Genomic DNA, 18,981 nt, shown 5'->3' with positions numbered 1-18,981 from the left:
GGGAATCTTATGACCCTCTAAGCCCATTTCTATTCTCGTAGAACGAGTGATATTATTTCTTTGTTCAGAGTAGACGGTCTCTTAAATAATTGTGGGTGGCATGTGATGAGTGCATTTTCGAGTTTGTAGAGCATAGCAAGCCGCTTAGAGGATATCAAGAGCGCCTGAGGTATATAGATAGGGATTTAACTGACAGTCAGGCAGGCATAAGCGTCTATTCCATGAGATCTCTTCTATTATCAAGCTAGCAGAGGGTATGAAATAGAATTGACCAACATATTCTGATTTCCTCGAATGACCTCCATCTGATAATGGGCGCGGTAGAAAAAAAGAAACATGTAAGAACCAGCGACGACGAGCATTATTGTCCATGAGATATGAGTTAATATCGCCAGTACTGAGGGTTCCACTTGCACTCCTCATAGAACAGATTTTGAAGCGCGCCTTATTCCTCACTATGTAGAGTTCAAAGGCCGGCGGGCACCCCGAGCTCCGAGCCCAGCAATGAGGATCCGGAGATCTACATTTGGCGTCGTTTCAGCTCAAGCGGAGGTTCCTCCCAAGTCCAATGACAGCAGTTTGTCAACGCTCAGGCTATGGTGAGGAGCGGGCCCATCATACATCAAATAGCGGAACGCTCAGGGTCCTTGACCCGGGGAGGGCTCGGGACCAAGCGGGGTTAAGGCAACTGGTCTGGGATAGACCCATTGATTGCCAGCTGGGATAGCTATTGTATGCATCATCTTTCCGTCTGAGCATTGGTGGTAGCTTTTTCCAGTCCGTTATTGGGGAGCCAGCACAGATAGGAAAGTCTGTTGCTGGGCGTTGAAAGAAATAGTATGTATATCCATTATGAGAAGAGATAAAAAAATACTAGGATTTGGCCTGTGGAAAATATAAAATTAGCATTTTATTGTACAAACCGCAAATTATTGCCTGAGGAGGAGGAAATCGGGGAGGAAAATAAAGTGGAACGCGGCACGATTACCAGATAGACGAGATGAAATGGATGATCTTCAGTCCCTTCGAGATATTGCAATTGGAGAGGAACTCGAGACTTTCGCACACTGGAAATATCTCCAACCGCTTGGGTATGGGTATTGGGACAAGAATGACCTACATCTGAAGGGTCTTCAACAATAGCCAAGGAACCTGCGAACTTGAGCGCCGCCTGGTCCAAAAATGACTCGTCACTTTTCGTACCTCACAGTTCCCCCACCACGACAGCCAGCCACATCGGGCCTGCACAGTAGCAAGATGGAGCATACATCTGACTAAATACATGGGCTGTCCACGATTCTTCAGTGATGTACTCAGCTCCTTGCGGCGCAAAGCTGCTGCAGAACCGCTTCATTGCCACACGCGACGAGAGACCTAGTGAGGGCAACTAACTGGCAACAAGATGGACAAGAGCACTCTGCAATCACAGCTGTCAGTCTTTATTTTCTTCCCAAATTTCCGATTATCCTAGAGGCGAGGTGCTAGGAGGCCCATGCTGCTAGCCTTAATACACGCGCTAACAATATGCTGACAACTTGACATATCAAGGTGGGAGAAAATAATCATCAGTGCTCATGTTCATTCACGCCCTGACATTAAAGTCTCGCATGCCGATGACCCCGTCCGGCGATGCTACTTGCATATGCACCTGGAGTTGCTGCGGGACAAAAATCATAGGCCCATTGTCTTCTCGTTCACGTCTTTCGACCGAACCACCAGTCGATTTTCCAGCCTAGGAAGACATTTCTGCATCATGATGGACATATCCCTTGAGCCATTGCCCAGGCTTGCTGGTTAAGACGTTGATTCGCTCTATTCGTTAATCCTAGTTTCTGCAGCAGCCGTGCTGGGGAAGCCCGATTTCCGGGTAATGATTTCTACGAATCACCAGTGTCAGTTTCTCAGATAACTTCGAGACATATTGTTTTTCTTTTTTCTTTTTTCACTCTTTTCGAATTTCTCTTCCATGTTTTCCCCTGGATTAGTGTCTCCCCATTAGGGCTTTCCATTGTGGACAGGCAATTTTGCCCCAGAAATCAACGTTGTGCTTCCCACAACCCATTTAAGCACTTCCAAAAAGGGCGGAAGGAGCAGAAGTAAGGTCACCCATGGATATGTTTGCGGCACCGACCGTACGTGTATTAGACAGCTCATATGCACTGCGTTCGGATGGCGCACAGCAGTGCCAACAGATGAACCTTGGCTAACCAAGGGCTTCTCAGAAGATCGTCCCACCCAAAAACAAAAACAAAATAAAACAAAACAAAATAAAAATCACTAGATCATCGGTTTATGATCTAAGATCTATTTCATCCCATTAATTTTTCAGCCACTTTCAGGGTTCCAGAACAGCATATTCCGCCTAGAGCAGCAGTACGACCCAGATCTAAGGAAATGGATACCTGTTTTTTCATTAATTTTTTTTCGGGTGGGGGACCGGTTTGGCCGGAGCCTGTTGATTTCCTGACCACTTCCCTCAGAGCTTGCTTACCTCCGCTTGTGGTCACTGCTGTTGCCGAACGTCGCTGGGGGTTACTTGAGGGGTTAAAGCTTCGATGCTGGCCAAATCACAGGTCGGAAACTCTCACAATCAGGGCCAGCCCCAACCCGCCCTATTTATTTTCCGTATTTGCTTGGTTTCTTGGCCGATAATGGCAGTTCTTTGTCTTTGTTCCTACCTAAGGAAAAAGCAAAGAAATGGGTTAGGATCGGCCTTATCACCCACACGATGCCCAAGGCTCAAAATAGACTGACAGCTTCTCCTCCATCGTGAGAGAACTAGCTTTAAATGCTTGTCAAAATGGTCGTCCAGATCTCTCCTTTAGCGCCTACGAGAAACCTGTGGACAGGCGTGTTTTCTTTTTTTCTTTTCTTTTTTCTTTCTTGCTTTTTCAGTCTTGTCTTATTTTTGTATTTGGGTGTTCAGGATGAACTTCTTCCAGTTTTGGCTACTGCATAACCAATGACAGGCCACATACTCGCCAGTGGTGTGACTCCTCCTCATTCGTCCTAACCTCCGTTCCTGTCAGGCATCGGGAATTGGTAACGCTGCAAAATGCCTCCGCACGTAATGGAATTGTGCGGAATTGCTAATGTGGCTGCAAAAACGGATTCCCCGAATGATAAGTGTTTGTGCATCCAATACAGTAAGATGTGATACTGATATTTGCCCATCTCCTAGTCTGTTACTTATTATTTTATTCCTCAGCTCACTCCCAGACCCTATTCATGCCTAGACACCGCTGTTGGGCGCCACCTTGGAATGATGATCATAGATATTTTCTCCGGAATAGTTATCTAATGAACTGACTCCTCGATGTACGAAAGAGGGTTCAAAGTTGGTGATGGTTGCCTTATTTTTCGAATAATATTCAGCTGGCTGTAATTCGACAATAGACGCACTGTGGCTGCTGCCAATCAGTCCCGCCATTCCCACTCAATACTCTCATTTTCCAGTGGATATTTGAATTATCCTGATCTTGAAGGGACGCCGGCCTGCGATCCGCGATAACACCGAGGACAGGTCCCTCCTTGGAAAAGATCTCCCTCTCCATAATACCGATCTTTTGAGCCTTTTATATACATTTCGTGGGGTAGCTCCATCTTTCTGCAGCCATTTCCTGACGTTTTGACAAACATTTTATGACTTGCTCGTGCTCACTGATATTCCGAAACAATCATCCTTGGCCCTAATATATCTCCCATCGGTGCATTTTGTTTTATTTGCTGCATTGTTCTTCCCTTAGGTCTACTCTCTCTATCTGGGTTTTACATCTTGTGCCGCTAAGTTTCAACTTGCTCTTCCTGTTCATGAGCGCATCTTCCTCTCTCCCCGCCCTGTTCTACCCTTTGGACTCGCGGGTCGAAGGGCGCCAGCGTCGGGAACTGGAATAAATATATATGGTGGGTCAAAATATTCTCATTTTCGGGGCAAATTTTGTACACTTTTGCGATCGTTTGGAGCTTTATATTCCCACAGAGGTACGCCCTAAACCAAACACTCAGGAACCTGCCTCCTTTGCTGCATTTAGAGTCTCCTGATCTAAATATATCCTTCCTTTGTTGTATTGGGGGGAAAAAAGAAATTAATATTGCTGTGCAAACAGGTCTGGATTTCCCTTAGCTTCCACGGAAAATCATGCCAATGTCACCAAGACAACGAGATGGCCGGAGGAATTCTCGGTCAACAGATGAAGAATATGTCGTATTTCTTCAAGGTGTAAGTTTATCTGTTCTCTGTTCCTCAGTGTCAATGCCATTGTTCATTCGATTGTCGAAGATGAAGCGTTGACTATGGATCCCCATTTCGGTGCAGATCCCGCCTCAATGTCGATGGCAGGAACTGAAAGATCTTGTCCGCCAAACTGCTCTGCACATACGGCAGGCTGTAGTTTACGATGATTGTCACGGGCATCCAACTGGACTTGGCCAAATCATAGTGAAAAATGAAGATGAAGCGTGGCGCACTTATAGTAAGTATTTAGCGGCAATCGCCCGTCAAACCGTATTCTTCTAACCAGCGCGATAGACAGGCTGTCAACGAACGGGTGGAATGGTAATAGCTTGACGGTGACACTATCGCTCGCAAGTGCGCCGACCAAACCCATTGCTGGACCGACCAAGAGTCAACCTCCAAGCCGAATGCCATATGCTGCTGGAGGATATTCGAGTCCTCCAAGATGCCCACCACTTATCTCCTCCCCGACGAGCGCTATGCCCCCTGAGTAAGTATGACCTTAAAAACTCAACTGCTTTTGTCCCCTCTACGTTTCAAATGCGTATGGGCTCACAAACAGGCACAGGAACTTCTCCCCCCCTCCGTCTTACGCTACATCATCAGAATTTGCCCATTTCGTCACCCACTTAAACTCTCCTTGCCAGCATCAGCATCAGCTCGTTCCCCTTACGACAGACTCGCTAGGTTACCAGTTTCCATTGATTTATCCCAGCGATGTCCATTTCCCGATGCCAACGACAATTCTGAGCCAGCAATTCGAACCTTCATCCGTTGCAATCCACAGATACTCCACGGCAATGTGCATCCCACAGCCCCATTATGAACTGAATAGTGTTAACATGCCTCGCCAAACTAGCAACAGTAACAGTTTTTACAATTTTCGCCAGGATTTAGGTGTGAATTTTTCATGCAGCATTTGCATACAGAACCTTGCCATCGATACCACCTGGCAGAATTTGAAGGACTATCTACGGACGGCTGGTACTGTGGAGCGATGCGATATTCGCGAAGATCGTAAAGGGGGAGGTCGCCACCCGAGGGCTTATGCAACTGCTACATTTCGAACGAAGGAAGAGGCTCGAAGAGCTGTCACGCTATTTGACAATGCATATTTCAAAGGTTCCAGAATTCGAGTACGAATTGACCGAGACAATGGAGGAGGCAGCAGTGGTAGTGGAAATGGGGCGGTATTCACGCCTTATCGACTTGCTAGAAACAAAAACACCAATGAGAGTGGAAGTAGAGTGGAAGCCGGGACAGGGATTGGAAATGGAAACGCGAATGACGTGACAGCGGTGACGGCATCTTTGTCAACAGATCGGAAGTCGCCCACAGGATCGACTAGCCTCTCTCCAGGATCTAGTGAGGCTGATTCCCCAAAAAGAACCGAGCCGTTGGTAGTCAATGGGTCAAGGGTCGGGCTGAAAGCTGGGAGATCTAGCGGCGAGAAAGTTGGCTGTGAATGTATGTCTTGCGCTTTTTTTTTACCATATTTCTTCCCCCTCATCCCCCTGATTGAATGTCAAACCTATCCCTTGTCCTCGATTCTGTGTTCGCTGGACCCTATAGCTGTGTTTTATGTCCATATCATCTAATTTATCGTATCACGTCTAGATGAACTTTCCTGCAGGACTCAGGAGATTCGGCTGTGAAATGAGTTAATTAAGCCAGGTCTGAAACACGCAATGGCTGACATACTCGTAATTTGACTTGCGCAGAACAGTGATGGAAATATAGCCCACCTTAAGAATATCCGCTCGCTTGTCCAATTTCAACAAAGACCTCCACCCAACGAAGGTGAAAACGAGTTTTGAGTGATTCGATCAGAGCAGGTGCGGGTACACCGGCTGGAATGGAGAAGGGAAGCAAGGCAATTGATGAAGGAGATGCAAAATCTCTTCTACATTATGAATGTGATGGGGCCCAGAATCAGATCTACTTGAATGATCTTCTATATTAATCATTTCAAGCCTGTAAAGACGAGGTTTCTCTTCGAAACTAGTCCCGTACGCTAATTCCTTTTCTTCACTTTTTCTTTTTTCTAGGATGGAATGTTGGGGTGTTTTACTTTTCTCCCCCCTTTTTGGCTTGCCTCTCCAATTTTCATCTTCATCCTATGATCCATCTATCACTCCACCGCGTCCTTTTCCACAATTCTATTATTTTTTTTCATATCTTCTGATATCCCTTCCCCTCCAACTTATATTATAACTTGCGCAAACCATGAAATTTGCCTTAGCCAGAACCAGAGAGAAATATTATTCTAAATACTCACACCTCAGAAATAACACCCTTTTCTCTTGCATTGATATTCATATGAATAAATGGCAGCTACATTTCCACTATTTCACCTTTCGAATTATCTTCGTATCTCTTTTTATTTACACTTCCCATTCTGCTCAAGTTAGAAACAAATTATTATAAAATAAGACTAGTCTCGCCTTTTCCTCAGTTACCAGCATTGTGTTGATTTCCAACATCCGAAATTGGGTCCACAATGCACACCCAACAGCTTTGTTAGCGGTATCTCTCCTTTTTTATTCTCCAGACTGATATTCAAGTTCCACAACAAATAAATTTCCCAGGTTGTATTCCAATTCGCTTTCTTTGTCTATCATTAAAACAAAAAAGAGTAGGCGTGCCCTGGGCCACAATTACTCCAAAGCGTAAATCTAAAAAAAAAAAAAAAAAAAAAAAAAAAAAAAAAAAAAAAATACGTTAGAAAATTGTTTGTGAAAATTAATGATAAGACTTCCTCGATCAACGAACATCTTTAATTTATAGTCTAGGCTCTAAAATACAGATACGAAGGACGATAGCTCCAGTGAAACATGGTATTCTCTTTCTCGTGAAAAAAAAAAAAAACAAAAACAAAAACAAAGGAGTAAAGAAAAGGAAGGCGTCAAGAGAAAAGGACTGACATACTGAACAATACATGGTGGTAACATAGGTTTAGAAATAGCTGTGCTGGAGAAAGTAACCAAGCTAGAAGAGTTTGAGCAGGTATCATGTTACAGGAAATATGTCTTGAGATAGAATGCGTGCACCAGCCAATTTCAAGGAAATACAAGATCATAAGTGTGTAAATAATGAAAAGGAACATCACGAAGTTCAGTTGATTTCAAAGTGCGGGGAAGGAAGAAATAGCCCCCTTCCGCTCCCCACCCCTGAGTCACTCCATCGAGAAAAAAAAAGGAAGCATCATTTATTCCTTTGTTACATGCGTATTCACCACGCACCCAGAAGCAAAGCTGTGCTATTCTTTATTCTTCCCAACAAACCGTATTATCAAAAAGAAGACAGTTAAAATAAGAAGATAATAAACATCGTTACAAGAAATCAGCAGCCCTCGCACGCCCACTGGGCAGTGGTGCTCTAACTGGAGACCGGGATCGAGAAACAGCCGGCGAAGGAGAACGTTTTCGTCCACCATCACGGCCCCAACGGCGATCACGTTGTGGATGCACACGTCGTGGTGGAGTCAACGAGCGCTGAGGAGATCGGGAACGAGAAAGGGATGTAGGAGACCGGCTATATCTGCGCCTAGAGCGCGGGGGTGGGGAAGCAGAACGTGACGGGGACCTGGATGGGCGTCTGTCCTTGCTCCGGCCTCTAATTGCTCTAGAGCGAGGCGGGGTTACAGATCTAGAAGGGGATCGTCGCCTGGCCCTATTCGGTTTGCGAGGTGGGGGGGATCGTGAGCGTGGCAAAGACAGAGAACTTCGCCGCCTTCCCCTGCTTGAGCGGGGTGGAGGGGATCGGGAGAGTGAGTAGCTTGTCGACCTGTGGCGAGTGTCCTTGGCACGTCCGCGACGGGGAGGGCTGATTGAGCGGGATGGAAAGCGTCCGCTACCTCTTCCGCTAGCGATTGCTTTCTGACCCCGCGAATCTGACCGCTTGCGTAGAGGAGATCGACGACGTACAGGAGAATATGAGACAGATCGAGATCTGTGGCTCGCAGGAGATAGCGACCGAGAGTATGGTGGTTGTCTATCCCGGCGCCTAGGTGGAGGTGTCCGTGAGCGGGATGGCGTAGAGCTATAGCTTCTGCTACTGCTTCTGCTAAGGCTTCTTCCTCGAGATGAGGGAGAGCGGGAGAACGAGATGGAGCGTCTTCGGCCACGAGAGGGTGAGCGAGAGCGAGAATACGAGCGCGACCTGGAAGAGCCAGTGTATGACGAGTAGCTTGAATATGAGCTGACTGATTCTGAGTCTGATTCTGCTGCTCGTGCAGGTAAGGCGGGAAAAGAAGGTTTAGGTAGATTCTTCAAATGCTCGCGCATCCCTTCTGTGAGGACACCCATACCAATACTAGTAAAGTAATTGATCGAGAAACGCGTGTTTCTTGGATTATCACTCGGGAACAAACCCTCAAAACTAGGTTGGAGTATATCATCCTTGAAAATTTCCTGCAGCTTCGCCATTCCAAGAACTTCGGCCAGTTCCTGGAATAGTATTTTAACAAAGATACGGCTACTAGATGTTGTCTCTTCTTCGTTGAGATGAATAATGGACAACGCATGCCAGCCAATCGCGTCCGAGCTGAGCATATGTCCAAAGAATTTCGCAATGTTCCGAAGACGGTTTGTTTCGTAGCGGTGGATCGTATCGTAATATTTGATGAAGGCCTCTTCGAACAGATCAGCCCAAAGACGGTTGAGTTTCGCAAAACGCTCCCCGATCAAGCCATAGAACTTGGAATAAGTCCGCTCCTGAGAGCAGCATTCGATGATCATGGACGGCAACTCCGACTCCTGTCCCGGTGGCAAAGTGATCTTCATGAGTTTGTGGCAGCATTCTTCAAAGTCAATACTCGACATAATAGTTAAATAGATCGTCCTCCTGAGGTTAACAAGATCGGTATTGCTCTGATCCTTAATGTCCATCTGCTGGTCTTTCTCGTCTTCCTCATCCTCATCGGAGCTTTCATCCGATTCACCCTCGTCCCCGTCTTCGTCATCACTCCCTTCGCCCAGAATCTCGGCTTTTAACTTCTTATATGCATTTTCATGTTCCTCCCACTGAGCATCATACTTAAATATATTCAGACCATCTTGGACATCGATTTCATCATCAAGACTAATGCGATGCGTGATCTGGTCTTCCTCCTCGACGAGATCGAGCTCTTCCTTGATAGCAGGGTTATCTTTGTAATGATCCTTTCGGACCTGGAATAGAACTTCGATCATATATTGAACACGCTTGTCAATATCCGCCTCGTGAAGTATGTTTCTGAACTGGTCAAACACAGCCAGCGCGATTGGCCCTCCCATTTCCTCCAAGTATTGTCCGACCTCCCTAGTAAGGCCAACAGCAATCTCCACACTATCATCCGTAGGTTTGTGTAGCAAAAGCAGAAGGATTTGAGCAGCTACCATTTCATGTGCCACCTGTTGATTACACAAGTGGGCAATAAAGGTGGTCGACGAGATGCAAACGGCTTTGTCATTTCGCTTGAAGGCCTTGCGGAACTGGACTATGAGCCGATTTAGCAAAAGCTCTCCCACCTGCGGAAGTTTTGTGTTGACAATCGCGGCCATGGCTGCATATATTGGCGTAAACGGCAAACTAGCAGCCTGAGCTTTCATAATACTTCGGCAAAAGAGACCTCTTCCGCGAACGAGATTCTCTCCAAAAAGCTCAGGAACGATAAATTTGATGTTCGAAACGTTGACTTTGTTGATCAAACCGTTAATGGATTTCTTCAGGGCCTCCCATGACATCCGCTGATACTCCTTGCTCGTCTTATCAGTGATCTGAGCTTGCAGTGCTCTAAGTTTCGCCGGAGGAATGTAAGTTCCACCAGAGCGCATATTCAGCAGTTTTTCATATTCCGCCTTCGCAGCAGCTTGCTTCTCTTCTTCGGTCAGGGGCTTCGCAGGAGCTTCTCGTATTCGAAGCCGTTCGGTGAGCTGATGTTCTCTCTCCATATGACTGTTTGACTCGCCATGAGGAAAGTCAGGCCCTCCACGAGACGTCCCGTTTGGAGGAGAACGACGTCGGTCAGGTGAAGGGGATCGGGATGGTGGTGACCGTTTTCGAGTCCCAGAAGGCTGGGGAGAGTAGGACGCGCCCGGTGGGGGAGTAGGCAGACGAACTGCTGACTGTAGCATCACCGGATCTTCCATTTCGAGCAGGACGTGATGCGGTTTGTCGTTACTTCCAAGTCATATTAAGATATTGTAACCACTTGCGTGGCTGGAAGTGTTTGCTGGGATGAATGCTTGTTCAAAATGGCAGAAAAAAACGGTATGATGGTTTTAGCGCCTGAATCCATCACGTGATATACAATGATTCCAGACTGTTATTTTGCCCACCGCGACTCAATCAGGAGGAAGCCGGTGAGAATTTGACCTTTCTCACCCTGATTACTATTCAGCAATTAGCAACGTTGATTTTCTTGATAGCTCTTTCTTTTTCAACCCTATTTAGGGATTAACCTGCTACCTCACTCAATCCCCGGACCTGAGCTACCTCTACTCCTCGCAGTGATGGTGATTTTTCATTCCTTACTCTGTAAAGAATCAAAAATTTGCTAATTGTTCATACACAAACAGTTTGGACGACTTATTGGATTGGCCATGCTTTTAGTGGCAACTGCTGTTTACCTTTACTACACGGCATGGACTCTACTCATGGTATGATGAATAATTTCACCACTTTTCTCGAGCCGCAAACGCAGAAAGAAAAAAAGGGGGATGAGGTCGCGCAGCGCAACGAAGTTGCCAGATGAAAATGTCTTCTGACCAACTTTCTCGATTGTCAAATATAGCCCTTTGTCGATGACGGCCACCCACTCCATGACCTCTTCCCACCCCGTGTCTGGGCAATCCGTATTCCCGTTATCCTGACGCTACTCGGATCTGCGGTCGTGGGTTCATTCCTAGGTGTTGTTATGATTCGAAGTAATCGGAAAAAGGCTGCCAAAGCGAAGGCAGCATCGAAGAAGAAAGCTTGACGCCTGGACCCTATTTCTATTATCTGTTATATGCTCTTCTATTCCACCTATGGCCAGGGTTTGATACAAGACAAGCGAACAGGGTGAGGTGGAGCATGCAGTCAGGCCAAATATCCCCCGCGGCGCTGGAGTAAGCCGTGTTCTAGTGCCGTTATATACGTTAACAATGCGACTTTATTCGAGCATAATCGTCCTACAAAGAGATTTCGATAATTGGCGTGTGATATTCATCATTGCTCAGGCTTTCACACATTCATAGTCGGATTTATCCGCCTCGAAATATTGGGGGTGTTCATAAGGCTCCTTTTCTGTGACAAGACACTGACGGATCAGAAATAACATATCCGCAATGTCTCAAATAGCTTCGGGGCCTGGAACAGAACATCAAATACAACCAAAGATCAAGGGCGAAGATGTCATCCAGTCAGCCGTTTTCCAGACCGTAATGGAATGATAATTTTTTAAAGAGATGATATGTATTAGTTATTTAGACTTGCGGCCACTTATTCCAATGAGACAGGCAGCACACTCCTCGCTTTATCATGTCATGCAATCAATAGACCCGATGTACCATACAGATGATCAAGATGGATTCATCTATCCTAGTCACATGATTGAGATTACGGGTCATTCAAACGTCAAAATGTTTTTTGGAGCTGGTTTTTTCGAAGAAACATCTTACTGATTCTTAAAATTCCAAAAGAAAAAAAAAGGAAGGAAACTTGGATCGTGTACGGAGTAGAGGGACGAATAATCCTCAGTTTGAGTACCCCAGAGAAACAGGATTCAGACAACTATTTTGCAAAAGATAACGAATAGGATACGTACAAAATACATGGTCGAATTCGAAACAGGTGTACAGTCCTTTCCTGTGTTCCCTAATGTATGCCTGATGTTTTTTTTTTTTTCAGCGAACACTCCTAGGTGTAACCTCAGGGATGCTGTTCTCACGATCTGCCACGAAAACCAGGATTTGAAGAATAAGAAATACCACAAGCACCATAACCAAACATTGGCCCTACACAACCTAGGTGCATCGGATCGCCTGGTATACGTCTTGTGCAAGTAAGTCTGGTAAATGTACTGTGTCCAGCAGCTAACAATCAGCAGGTGACGTAGAGCACATGACTTGAACTATTTGCCTGCCTTGGCACTTCATCCATTTGCCTTGTTTGCACTGTTTGTAGTCGGCCAGATTGCTTACCTAACTATTATTTTCCATGACGCGCCGTCATCCACAGCCAATCACAGGTGCCATCCTCTCACCTGGCTGGATGTGTCATCGTTGCCCCTCTTGTCGCTCCTTCCTGACTCTCCTATCTACAGACCTACAACCACGCTTACAACTCGCTTTCTATCAAACCAGCTACTTTGATAATAATTTATGGAACTATCCCGCTACATCTACCAGCAGCTTGTTCGTGTCTACTGAACCTACTTGTCATCTGTGAACATTTCCTTATAGAAACAAGCAGCTTGCTCTGGAAGCTCTGTTCCTCCCATCTCCTTCCACCTCTTGATCCTCCTCTCACCTGTCTGTGTACACCTTACTGCCTCACGGCTTCTTGTTCTATAGCTATCTTGTGTTTATTTACGGCGGTATCTGGCATATCTGGAATATAACCCTGCTACTTATTCGTCATATCCGTCCCCATACCATCCTTGACTGTTCCTATCATTCATTCGTCTTCTCAAATTCACAGACCGTCGATCGCCATCCTGGATCCCCTGCCTACCAAGTCTCCTTAAAAATACGAGGACCACAGAAGAAGTGATTCACTTCTTCGCATCGACTTCTACGTACTTCTCCAGGATTTCCTGCGCATTTCACGGCCCTTCAGTGGCCACCTCCTATCATTTTTTGGATGCCCCCAGCGTCTAACCCCTCACGCCAGCAAAGTCGGTCCCCGGCGGCCAAGTCACCGTTGTCACAGCAGCTCACAGCTCCAACTCAATCAGGCCTTAGCCGTCAATCTAAGAAAAAGAGAAGAAATGTTGCGGAGCGAGAGGATGGGGCCGCCAAAACTGAAACGCAGGCGCATCCAGATAGCCAGTACGTGACCAGTTCCTCCGCTGCTTTGTGGTGTCGTTAGCCCCAGTTCTTTCCATTTCCTCTGCAATTCTCGTAACTTAGTACGAGTCAGCATAGAATTTATGTATCTAACGGCCATATACTCCACTTCTATAGAAGCGCGTTCTCCCCAGCCTTGGAGCCGGAAGATATCACCCTCGATTCTCAGAATGCTGCCGTGCAGCAACATCTAGCCCACGTCAATTCTCCAATCTTGGATACTTTAAACTCGTTGAGTGGCCATGATAATAGTGATACCGTCCATCGAACTGATTCCTGGGCTAAGTCCATTCCGTTTGGAAAAAGCCCACCCAATGATCTGATGGATGGGCTGAGCATAAGCGCATCACCACCAAATTTTGCCTCACTTGGGGAAAAAGGGGGTTTCAGCCATAGCCCTTCACCAGCCTCACCACCGATGGGGAAGCCTCGGCCCTTGAGCTATGGAAATGGCCACCCGAATTCTACGCCGGCAAGGTATCAATCTGTGGATAGACAACGGTCGTCCAGTAGTCATCACATGCACCAAATTCCATTGCCTCATCTACCACAACCACATTTTTATTCCGCGCCCGACATCGACATACCGCATTTCCCAAGTCCCAGTATGCGACCCGCAGGGGAAGGTGGCTATACTTTCTGTTGCTTTGATGCGATTTCGAATCCACATTCAAAATCAAGTAATAAATTTGGTGGCAATGTCATGTTGATTGGGAGTGATGGGTATTTGGACGTGCTTAATGTTGAAGGCGATAAAGCTAGAGTAGTCGGGAAGCTCGATGGACTAAATGGAAGAGTACTAGACGCCAAAATTCTAACATGGGCGTCTAGGGTTGATCCTTTCGCAACATATCGGCCACTCATTGCGATATCTATACACGGGCCCGCTCAGACAGTCGACGATGGCGGCACCTCGTCTTCCGCGGATTCGGATCAGGTCGAAATAGTACCAGCAGTACCGAACCCACGGTCAAGGCGTGATGATCCCCTACAAGTGCAGACTCGAGTTCAAGTCTACTCCCTCAAAACACAGGAGCACATAACAACGCTCTATTCAACAAAACCTGTGCCCTGTTACGATCCCTTTCCTGGCTTGCCGATGTCCGCTTCGTCACCCGTTGGAAACCTGAAAATATATGCAAGTGGAAATTTTGCTGTTATCGCTTCTGGCACGAGTGGCGAGGTTTTCATTTATAGTATTATCTCCCAGTCGTCGCGCGGTTTTTTTCAGTGCCTTGGAAAAACTTGGACTAGTATGCAGTGGAAAGATGTCCGCAGGTATTCTAGCTCGTCGAACTCGACAAATGACCTGGACGATTTCCAATCTGATACTAGCCGACCTTCAACCAATTTAGACACTCCAATTTTATCTCTTAGTGGTCGATGGCTAGCTGTTGTTCCACCGTCTGCCTCACGCCGAGTTTCCCTCCACGGAACCATTCCCTCGCATTTAATCCAGAAGAAAACTTATGGATTAGATAGTCATACCCCTCCTTCTCGTCCTTCAATCTCGTGTGGGGTTGACTCTGGGGAAGGAGAGAGCCTCCTCAATAAGGTTGCAAGAGGAGTCACACAAGAAATTTTCAAAGGTGCTCGATGGATCGGAGATCAAAGTGTCCAAACCTGGAATAGCTACTGGAATAAAGACGCTCAGTTAACGCATGCGACTCCTTCTCGTCGCTCTCACCAATTTGAAGCGCAAACCGGGCACAATATTCTTCCGCCAACGCATGCGCCTGATACTCAATCAGGCTTGGTTGGCGAACCCGATCTTGTGTCCATCATTGATTTGAAGAAATGTGAAGAAGCCCATGATATTAAATCGGGATTTCCTACCCCCATTGCCACATTCCAACCACCTAATGGATGCAGCTTTCTTTCCTTCGCACCTAACGGTCTCATGCTGCTAACTGCCAGTAAAAAGGGGGACATACAGCATATTTGGGACCTCATGCAGGTAAAGCACTGCAGATCTAGGGCATTTATATCGGATGATCCAACTTCAAACGCAGTGGCTTCCAATCCTCCGGCTCTTCATGTGCGACAAGTCGCGAGATATGCCCGACTGACGACGTCAAGTATTGTTGATATTGTATGGACTGCTCCCACGGGAGAGCGCTTAGCGATTATCACTAAGAAAGGCACTGTTCACGTCTATGACCTTCCACGGGCTGCATTCCAATGGCCACCTCTCCGCCGAGTTGCGCCCTCTAAGATGAACCAAAAGGATACTTCAGCTATTGAAGACCATGAAGAGGCTCCTCCAGGTAACCCGTTCTCTGCCGCCATAAAACTTGTTGGTGGCACAACCCAGCCTATTCTTGCAGCTGTACGAGGTCGTGCGCCGAGCGTCGGAGCAGCTTTCCAAGGTGGCGCAGGGGCATTCGGCATTTCGGCTGCAACGGGAGTTCGTGGTGGTGGTAAGGCTGTCGCTGCTGGTTTGAGTAAGTCAATGGGCGCGGCAACCGGAACTATGAACACACTTCGACGTGTGGGCGAAAACCGCCTGCATCTCTCTGCCTTTTCCAGAGACACTGCTCGTTCTCGAGTCACTTGGCTTGGTACAGAAGACGAACCCTTCTTAGGTGTCATTGACGGCGGCAAGTTTACAGCATACAGAGTCCGACGGAGTTCTTCAGCTGGAAAGAATAAACAAAACCACTCCGTTATTGGAAGCAAATTAGCGGATATCCGGTTACCAGCTAATGCTCAGTTGCCCAGCGGTCCCGAGCAGGCATTGCCCATGCCGATCGAAACTCAAGTTTCCGGGTTCTGGTCTTTGTCCTCACCTACACTCGTACGACGGTCGAGTGGCAAGCTTAAATCACAGCCACTTTCCCAGGCTGAAATTGAAGCCAATGCACCGTATCAGCCATTCCATACCGACCGCAGAGTAAACCTCATGGTTTATCCTACCAGCTATGAGGAGAAGGTTGTCATGCTGACACAACAACCATGGGTTTTTGGGGACGATATCCCTTCGATAAAGCTCAATTTACGCCCGGCCACCCATAGCGATGACGATGGCAAAGATAATATCGATATCGGACGCAACGCTGGTCCTGGTGAGATAGAGAATTTGATCAGTCTTGGAAACGCTGGAGATAATGTTGAGCATGTAGTGATTACAACTCGAAGGAAGAAGCGGGCGACAGCTTCATCCTCTACCATCGGTTGTGCTGCCACAGCTGATGAGGATGGCTTCTTCGAGGATGACTGTGATGTTTTAGATTTCGCACGAGATCGAGTGTGATACAAATACTCCTTTAGGTGTAAATCATCTCCTTTGTTTGGCTGTTTATTTGTTCTCTACCGCACTCTTCCTTATTTCCTCATTTAATTAACTATATATTTTTCTTTCGACTCCCTCATTCTTCAGGCTGTCAATTCATTACGATATCAGGACCCGGTGTCCATTATCTTTACACCATGCATTTCCCTTTGTTTTACGCCTTGTCCCTCAACTCTTTTGCATGTAGGAGGATAGATTCGATCCTGGTGTTTAAAGGTCCTCCATTCGTATTTTCATTCAATTGGCATCGGCGTTCTTGAGAGGACATACCCCCAGTTTACAAACATGGCCCTGTGGAGTTAAACCCATCCTATTTTTAAATTATCTTTTGGATGCGACGCATGTAGATTTTCGGCCCCCTCTCTTTCTTCTATCTTCCTCTGCCTCAAAGCTGCGCAACGCACATCACATTCACTACCAGGAACCTGTCTACAGTGATTTTATGTGTTCTTTCGTTCTTCCCACCTCCCTCTCCTTATTTTGAGAGATTACTTGCGCAAAGTGAACCTATATATCTATGAGTCTTCCCCACGTCCTTTAGTTGAAGGCGTTACTGTTTTGACCTTCACTTTTTTCACCATCAGACAGATATAACCCCAGCCGAACATCGCTTGATTGCTAGCCTCATTCCCCCTCAGCACGTCGATTTTGCTTTGTCAAATTCTTGACCAGCCTCGTCTCCGACAAGGAGATAGGTGGCTAGTCCCCCCCGTTTTCGGATACCATACAGGCAGGAATTTTGCAGGGTGATATGGGAGCAGGGAAATTATATGCTGGATGTCTATATATGAATGTTTCTCCGCACATATATAATTAGATATACTTACATTGGTTGCCTTGTTTGTTTTCAAGAACATGCTGCATAGTCATCTGGGGATGTTTGGTCTCGTCTACTTGAGATATATCCAAGATCAGTACTAGTATAGTACTATCATCAAACAGCATACCCCATGAATTCATATGGAAATCCTAGTGAAAGGGAGAATAAGGATTGATTTTCTTTCCGCTGAAAACGGAGTAAATTGGTACTATACATACTTTGAGAAACGACAGAAGGCCGTTGATTTTGACTTCACGCGCAAATTTTGGAATGAAAAGCATCAAAAATAATCTGCATTCATCGAACATCCCCATCCCTTCCTCTGTTCTCCCCAACCCACCACTTCCTAAACTCCCTCAACCTCACCGTCATCACCCTAGCTATCGCCCTCCCAGATTCCGTCTTCATCATCCTCTCCAACCTCTGCAATTTCGCTCCAAAATGCTTAATCGTCTCGTCCAACTCCCAGCTCCCCTGACCCGGCCCCTTAGCGCCCAAGAACGTAAAACAACGCGCAATCCCCACTGCACCCAGGGCATCCAGCCTATCTGCATTCCTGCACGATAGCTAGCTCCGGATACCCTTCCTCAAAAAATGAGGCGGCAGATTACAGCCGGGTCCTTCATTTCCGTGGAGAAGGAGACGTTTCGAAACTACCTTTTGGACGCTGGCGGCCGGGGAGGGATCTGCGCCGTTGGAGAGGAGCGCGTCGTAAACGACGTTGGTGCTCGCAGGAGTGCTGCTGGTAGGTGAGGGGAGAAATGAGAATACTTCCTATCCCCGATGTCATTGGAGTAGGCCCGCCAGGGTTATGACGGCGTCATTGTATGGGGTTGTGGTGGGTGAGGAGGTCGAGGATTGGGGCCTGTTTTGCGCGCTCGGAGGCCAGGAGCTTATGCGCGAGGTGCACGACGCGGTGGATGTGGCGGCGGGTTGTAGGATGGGTCATGGTTGCGCATGCATTGGGTTATATATGTGGTCATGCGGTTGATGAGAATGTAGGTGCTGGTGGTGCTGGTGTTACCAGTGGCGATGGGGAATGTATTGTACCTGCATGCTTCCGTATGATGGGTATGGCCGCGTTGGGTGGAAGGGGATCCATTGTATTGGCTTTACCTGCTTGTTTGTGGAACGGTGGCTGCGCGTGGGTGGGAGATGATTACAGGAGGTAGGAATTGGAGCTTTGGGAACGGGGTTGGAAGGTCCTCTAGCAGGGTAGGTATATTTACTACCTAAAACGGCTGTATTCGAGGTAAAACATATTCAGAAGATGGACGATGGCAAATTTCGGTATTCTAGGCTAGCTAGCTAGCTTTTAAGCAATAGGCTAGTTTTGACTGCATGTAATTTTTGTTTAATCTGTAAATATTGCATGCTATTGCCTAAAAGAAGCGCTAGCAGCCAGATACATGGCGCGGTGCAGCAGGTGGATGATGCAAAAAATATAGATGGCATCAATATATAACTAACTAGTGGAAGATGAAATTAAAATCATTCTGTGGAGACAAACTTGGCAAGTACTTGCTGATAAACAAACAGATAATGACTTACATCTGCCCATTAGCTCAGAGCATTGGATTGGTGGACTTCATTTACAATTTCA

General features: G+C 46.7%; 6 protein-coding genes across 6 annotated transcripts; 4 read left to right on the top strand and 2 right to left on the bottom strand.

Annotated features, from left to right (window-relative positions):
* Positions 1-2,309: 2,309 nt before the first annotated feature.
* HCBG_00652 (uncharacterized protein) lies at positions 2,310-3,430 on the bottom strand (the record flags this gene model as incomplete). The annotated part of the gene is made up of 4 exons (XM_045427702.1): positions 2,310-2,386; positions 2,492-2,558; positions 2,979-3,089; positions 3,311-3,430. 4 exons carry the CDS (start codon positions 3,428-3,430, stop codon positions 2,310-2,312), a joined length of 375 nt encoding a protein of 124 aa, XP_045291677.1.
* Positions 3,431-4,138: 708 nt separating this feature from the next.
* On the top strand, positions 4,139-5,889 carry HCBG_00651 (RNA binding protein; the record flags this gene model as incomplete). The annotated part of the gene is made up of 5 exons (XM_045427701.1): positions 4,139-4,219; positions 4,316-4,472; positions 4,529-4,724; positions 4,803-5,701; positions 5,852-5,889. The coding sequence occupies 5 exons, from the start codon at positions 4,139-4,141 to the stop codon at positions 5,887-5,889; spliced, it is 1,371 nt and encodes a 456-aa protein (XP_045291676.1).
* Positions 5,890-7,566: 1,677 nt separating this feature from the next.
* Positions 7,567-10,365, bottom strand: HCBG_00650 (pre-mRNA-splicing factor cwc22; the record flags this gene model as incomplete). The annotated part of the gene is made up of 1 exon (XM_045427700.1): positions 7,567-10,365. The coding sequence occupies one exon, from the start codon at positions 10,363-10,365 to the stop codon at positions 7,567-7,569; it is 2,799 nt and encodes a 932-aa protein (XP_045291675.1).
* A 453-nt stretch (positions 10,366-10,818) lies between these two features.
* HCBG_00649 (dolichyl-phosphate mannosyltransferase polypeptide 2) lies at positions 10,819-11,195 on the top strand (the record flags this gene model as incomplete). Its single annotated transcript, XM_045427699.1, has 2 exons — positions 10,819-10,875; positions 11,010-11,195. 2 exons carry the CDS (start codon positions 10,819-10,821, stop codon positions 11,193-11,195), a joined length of 243 nt encoding a protein of 80 aa, XP_045291674.1.
* Positions 11,196-12,539: 1,344 nt separating this feature from the next.
* HCBG_00648 (uncharacterized protein) lies at positions 12,540-16,519 on the top strand (the record flags this gene model as incomplete). The annotated part of the gene is made up of 2 exons (XM_045427698.1): positions 12,540-13,248; positions 13,384-16,519. The coding sequence occupies 2 exons, from the start codon at positions 13,061-13,063 to the stop codon at positions 16,517-16,519; spliced, it is 3,324 nt and encodes a 1,107-aa protein (XP_045291673.1).
* A 1,453-nt stretch (positions 16,520-17,972) lies between these two features.
* HCBG_00647 (uncharacterized protein) lies at positions 17,973-18,550 on the top strand (the record flags this gene model as incomplete). The annotated part of the gene is made up of 2 exons (XM_045427697.1): positions 17,973-18,123; positions 18,381-18,550. 2 exons carry the CDS (start codon positions 17,973-17,975, stop codon positions 18,548-18,550), a joined length of 321 nt encoding a protein of 106 aa, XP_045291672.1.
* Between the last annotated feature and the right edge of the window lie 431 nt (positions 18,551-18,981).

Source organism: Histoplasma capsulatum, assembly GCF_000150115.1.
Source record: "Histoplasma capsulatum G186AR genomic scaffold supercont2.1, whole genome shotgun sequence".
Lineage (NCBI taxonomy): Eukaryota > Fungi > Ascomycota > Eurotiomycetes > Onygenales > Ajellomycetaceae > Histoplasma > Histoplasma capsulatum.
The sequence above is the reverse complement of the archived record's forward strand: the minus strand, read 5'-3'. Positions and strand labels throughout refer to the sequence as shown.